Here is a 5,549-nt window from a genome sequence, read left to right as displayed (position 1 = left end):
TGGTAATTGAATCCCTTTCATTGAATAGTAATTATTTTTAATGAACAGTAATTATTTTTTGCATCTTTACCCCTAAACTGAATAGTTATGGCAATAGGCAATAAATATTAGTATTTTTTATTTTATAAAATACAAAAATACTAATTTTATTTGTAATTTCGGATAGGATTTTTAACCAGTCTCGTTACATCATGTGTCATTATCCAAAAGTACAACTTCAATAAGCATCAAATTCGTACATGCATCATTAGCCATTTTTTTGGAAACATAAGTATATAGAAACTTTGAGAGAAAGATTGGAATGTGGTTGAAAGTATTTGAGAAAATATGAAAGTGTGGTGTAAGGTGGAAGATAATGATAAGGTATTTATAGAAAAATTAAATTAAATTATTTAAATTTTTTTTCAAATTTTTAACATTTTTTAAATTTTTATTAACTTAGTTAATTTCTACCGTTGGATTACAGGAAATTTGAAATCCAACCCTCCAGATTGTGACATGTGGCATAACGGTAACATATCAGACTTTTTTTTTCATTTTATTTTTAATTTTTAAAGCAAAAAAATATGGACCATTGATTTGGAATTGTACGACTTAGATTGTGGCACGTCATCTAGCCGTTGGGGGAGTTTTGAAATTTTTTTTACCATTGGAAATCAAACAGTCTAGAAAAAAGAGCCATTGAAATCCAACAGCCAAGAAGGTGCCACATTGCACCCAGTAACAGCTAAGACAGCCTGTAAAGCGCGAGCCCTACTGCCTGAAATCTTGTCGGTAATGGGCCCACCACGCGCACGTGTTATGCATGCGCTTGACGCAAAATTTTTAATAATGTGGCTAACGTCAGCCTTGCATCACTCTCCTTCAGGCACTCGGTCCCTGGACTTGTGTTTGAGGTCATCTCCAACCGAAGGGTCCAGAGGGCCAGATGGCTGTGGAATCTGAGAGGGCCTCACGGAATCGGAGAAGGCTAGAGGGCTGGCCATAATTCAAATCAATCATGTCGGTTAAAACCGACAGGATTGATTTGAATTTTTTTTTTTTACAGTTTTATTATTATTTTTTATTTACTAAATTTTTCTTATAACTTCTATTTTTCATTTTTTTTCCTATAACTTTTATTTTACAAAATTTGTAGTTTTTAACAACATTTAACAAATTATTAAAAACATTTCTAGTTTTTCATATTTGTTAAAAAAAAAGCATTTAACAACATGAAACTTAAACAACATTTAAGTTGTAGTTTTTAAATAATAAGTTATGTTTGGCCCTATGGCCTTCAGTTGGAGACGGCTTTTTGTGATAGGGCTGAAACGAGCCCTCTGGCCCTTTGGCCCTCGGTTGGAGACGGAAGCAAATATGATCCTGTACTGTTTATTAAAATATTAATATCTTGGAGAATCTTGGAGGGCCAGAGGGCTAAAACGAGTTCTCTGGCCAGCCATCGGTTGGAGATGGCATGAGCTCTCCCACGAGCTCCCCCTCAGCCCAATTGCTCGAATAAGCTGGCGTGACTTTGGAAGGAGATTGGATTGCAAATGGAGCCTGTCCACAGGCAAAAGAACACGCTGGAAGTGCTCTTAGCCTATCTAGTTAGCCTTAGCTATAGTTCAGCAACTTATATATTTAGTTCAAACATATGAGAGTTCCCTTCTGTTCAAAGGGAAGGAACACTAGGAGGTTCAATTATTGTCACTGGGAAATTTCGACACATGGTAACCTGTGGTTCGTGTCAACACCGCCGGCAAAATACTCAGTATTCAACACATAATATAGGCAATTGCAACATGCAAAGACACAAGTATATAGTCTGAGGCACATCATGTCCCACTGGCATGCGTATGTCTGAGACAATTCCTAGCTGTTGAAAAAGTTAAAAAAGAACTCAACGTCTGCAGTGAACTTGGAGATATATTGAAAGAAAAATTAATAAAAATGATTTGAAAATTTTAAGTTTTAACGATAAAGACAAAATAAAAGATAAAGTAAATAGTATCATGATTGACTTTTTAGTGTAAAATATGATTTTTCGTTAAAGTGAACATTACTGAGAGCTTTTCGTTAAAGTTCCTCTATATCGAAAACAATAATTTTTCATAGGATTTAAGAGCCTTACAAAGTCAAGCAAGATCTAGCGTATGTATGCAAGGGTCATAGTTTCGGGTTTGGTAAGAATTCAATTCTCTTCCGTCCTAAAATAAAAAGACGAATGCTGAAAACCTTTTAATTGGGACTTTTTCGGCTTTTCTTATCATCTTTTAACAATTATTAGAATTGTGTATTTTTTTGTTACTATTTAAAGATCATCTTTGTAAAAAAATTAACTAAATATGGAATTATTTAGTCATCTAATGGTTATTATAAATAGATTACTGAAATTTGAACAACGTTAATCAAGTGGTTAAACGATTTTTGATTTGGCAGAATTTTTACAATCTTCAGCTTTAAAGGACGATACAGAAAGTAAACGGTTCCAATCATCAACAACATTGCATGATAAAAAGGATAGCTAAAGAGATAGAACAAAAAAGTTCAAGTGAGATGGTTAGCCAACATAAAAAAAAATGAAATTGCAACTCATCATATAAATGAAGAGAGATTTCACATGATATGGCCAAGTTGTCATTTATATTGTACACCTTGTCACAAGCAGGCAAGATAGATAATGTAGTGCATTCAGGAAATGACACGCAAAGTAACAAAACAATCTAACAAAAACCAACAACACAAAATAAATTTTCTAAAGCTATCCGTGGAGCAAAAGCATACCACAATTGAGCAAATGAGGAACCTTAGCTAGCTCTAGCTGGTCGATGAAGGCTTCAATATGTTGCCATCTCCTTTAATACATATAGTCTACCATACCAAGTTAGGTTTAGCTAATATATCTTCCCCATTTGCTAGGTATAGCAACAACTAATATAACCCTGTGTACGTATGTGTGTGTGTATGCTACCTTGTTAGGCTTAGGCCTGTAAGGTGTAACAATTAAGACCAGACAATTAATTCAGTCCAAAGGAAAAACAGTAGGAGGCCGTGTTCAATTGTGTCTGTAAAAGTGACCCAAAAAAAAAAAATTCTGTGTGGAAAAGTTTGACACATATAAGGCAAAGTGCGGGAGTTGGGACACTTCCATATTTCCTCATACATATATAATTTAATCTTGGGAGTAAGGAGAAAGAGATATGCGCCCTTCCATATATAGGGAGGGTTTCCAGGCCCTATCCATCAATTTTGGTGGAACCTTTGAGCCTATAGTTAATTGGTGACCATAGTTTAAGCCTTCTCAATGTATATTTGTGCGCATATACAAACATGCAAATGGACATATGGTCCGACCTTCAACCTGCAAGTTATGACCAATTTTGGCAAGAAAATGTAGAACCGAAAACTAGCTGCCTAAAAGAAAAGAATGTTATAAATTTATTTGCACTAAAAAAAATTAACAATGGTCACTAATATTAGTTGTACAGAATAAGATAAGTTAAAAGACTAAAAGTAGCCATTAATATCTTTTAATTACTCGATTAGGTACTGATATGTCTTTTACCATCCTCATTTTGTGAACTTCAGTGGTTCTAATCTGTTTTTCTTGTAGTAATGGAAATTTATTTCAAACTAGCTAGAATAATTAAATTTAAAAACAATATTGTTTTATATTAAACATGGAATGGAAGCTACCAGGTATTTTCGAAAGAAAATCTCGTTCTTGTTTGAACTTAGTTATATACATTTTCATACCAAAGGAAAACTATTACATTAATTAGCAAAAGGATATAGAAACCAAATTTCTGATAAAAGTACCAAAACAATTAAGACTGAAAAGGACTGCCGCACACAGGTTAATTATAGGATGGACATCCATCCATGCATGAAGTGGCTGTATCCTTAGATCCGCGACTTTGCGGGCTTGCAGAGCCCTAGCTGCCCTAGCTAGCTACTTGGAAAACTTTAAGATGTCAGTTGCGCACCCAAGGTATTGAAATGGGAATCTCTGCTGCGTTGATGATGAAGTACCCACATGATCATGATCATGAGAGTTACTAAGTTGTTGAGTCGATGAAGAAGGGTTGCACTTGGCCGTTTGCGACGCTGAGTGATTAACATCGAGGTTCTGATGAGATGCAAGGAGCTTGTCCAAGAATGACCAATCACCACCACTAATGAAGGACCTCTCCTGCTGTTGCATTAGACCACAACTACCAGATGCTGCTGCAGCTGCGGCCGCGGCAGTGGATGTTAGCCGCAACAGGTTTTGGGAACACTCAATGTCCATGGTGTTCAAGTTGATATTGTGAGGTGACACAAAAGATGAAGCAGCGACAGCCGACTCCGGACTGAACAACTGTGGGAGGAGCATGGATCCAGCGTGATCAAAGCTACTAGGATAATTATATAGTCCTTCCAGATGATGGTGATTTTGTTTTTGCTGATGATGATCGTAATGATCTAGTGGTATCGGAACATGAGAACCACTTGCCTTCATGTTCGTGAAGTGATCATGCTCTCGATGATCTTGATGAGCAAATTCTGGTAGATAACCTCTGTTGTGATTCTTCTTGAAAACCCTACATACCACCCACCCATCTTCCTGCTTAACCAAATTACGTATACCCTATCAGTTATTTTGAATATCGACATGAGTGAACCGTATTATATGATGTGACATACAATCACTTGTTGCATCAATTATAAGGACATTCGATAAATTGACACATCATGTATCACATAAGGGAAATGATTTCACACTTTTTTTAGACGCACACCTTCTTCCTAGCTTTTTGACATTTGTACTGAAAAAAGTGCGCAAAAATTGTTTTCCATGTGATTCAGTCAAGCAGTGTAATAAAAATGTGATGTTTTAACATTAATTATACTTCAATATTTTACCTGAACTTGATCAGCATTAGTGTTGTCATCTTCGAGGCGATACTCGTGCATGATCCAGTCGGTCTTTTGGCCATGGGGAGCGCGCCCAGTGTAAAAGACTAAGGTTTTCCTCATGCCAATCCTCTTGGAGTTGGGGAGGTGGATGGCTTTGTCTCTCCCAGTTGCCTTCCAAAACCCAGCTGTGGTTGCGCGGTTTGTACGAGTTCCTGTTGGATATTTCTTATCCTTGTGGCTGAAGAAGTACCACTCATTCTGAGGCCCTGACCCTATTCTGCATTTCTCTGTATACACAATGTTAACAATTATTACCAAAATTTAATTTAGGTCACATATGTCTGTGTGTAATATGAGCTCAGAACATGTCGATATCTAATCCATAGGGACGCATGAAAGAGTGCATATATAATGACTTTTTTGGAGTGTCAAGAATAGGTCTCTTGTCAAAACCCTACACACACACACACACACACCTTTGAGGTCCCAGGGTTCGAGTTTGTTGAGATCCACCTCCCTAATAACATCAAGATCGATGGCTTCATAAGACACCTTCTTCCGAAGGTAATAGTAGAGAAGCTCCTCATCTGTCGGATGGAAACGGAACCCTGGAGGAACCGTCAGTTGTCCATTTCCTGCAGCCATCATCCTCCTCCTTATTTATT

At 36.7% G+C, this 5,549-nt stretch overlaps 1 protein-coding gene across 1 annotated transcript; it reads right to left on the bottom strand.

Moving 5' to 3' along the window:
* Window positions 1-3,636: 3,636 nt before the first annotated feature.
* LOC137722514 (protein SOMBRERO-like) lies at window positions 3,637-5,549 on the bottom strand. Its single transcript, XM_088693248.1, has 3 exons — window positions 5,361-5,549; window positions 4,891-5,171; window positions 3,637-4,591 (listed from the first exon to the last, which is right to left on the bottom strand). The coding sequence occupies exons 1-3, from the start codon at window positions 5,530-5,532 to the stop codon at window positions 3,938-3,940; spliced, it is 1,107 nt and encodes a 368-aa protein (XP_088549374.1). The 5' UTR covers window positions 5,533-5,549; the 3' UTR covers window positions 3,637-3,937.

Source organism: Pyrus communis, chromosome 5, assembly GCF_041283825.1.
Source record: "Pyrus communis isolate YQ-2024b chromosome 5, ASM4128382v1, whole genome shotgun sequence".
Taxonomy (NCBI): Eukaryota; Viridiplantae; Streptophyta; class Magnoliopsida; order Rosales; family Rosaceae; genus Pyrus; species Pyrus communis.
Note: the sequence above shows the minus strand (reverse complement) of the source record. Positions and strands in the feature narration are given on the sequence as shown.

What these genes read in the sequence shown, in the direction of transcription:
- LOC137722514 (XM_088693248.1), bottom strand. Translation starts at nt 5,532, where the DNA reads ATGATGGCTGCAGGAAATGGACAACTGACGGTTCCTCCAGGGTTCCGT. An exon ending in CGAACCCTGGGACCTCAAAG is followed by an intron (nt 5,172 to 5,360) that starts GTGTGTGTGTGT and finishes TTGTGTATACAG; the next exon opens with AGAAATGCAGAATAGGGTCA. An exon ending in CTAATGCTGATCAAGTTCAG is followed by an intron (nt 4,592 to 4,890) that starts GTAAAATATTGA and finishes TTGGTTAAGCAG; the next exon opens with GAAGATGGGTGGGTGGTATG.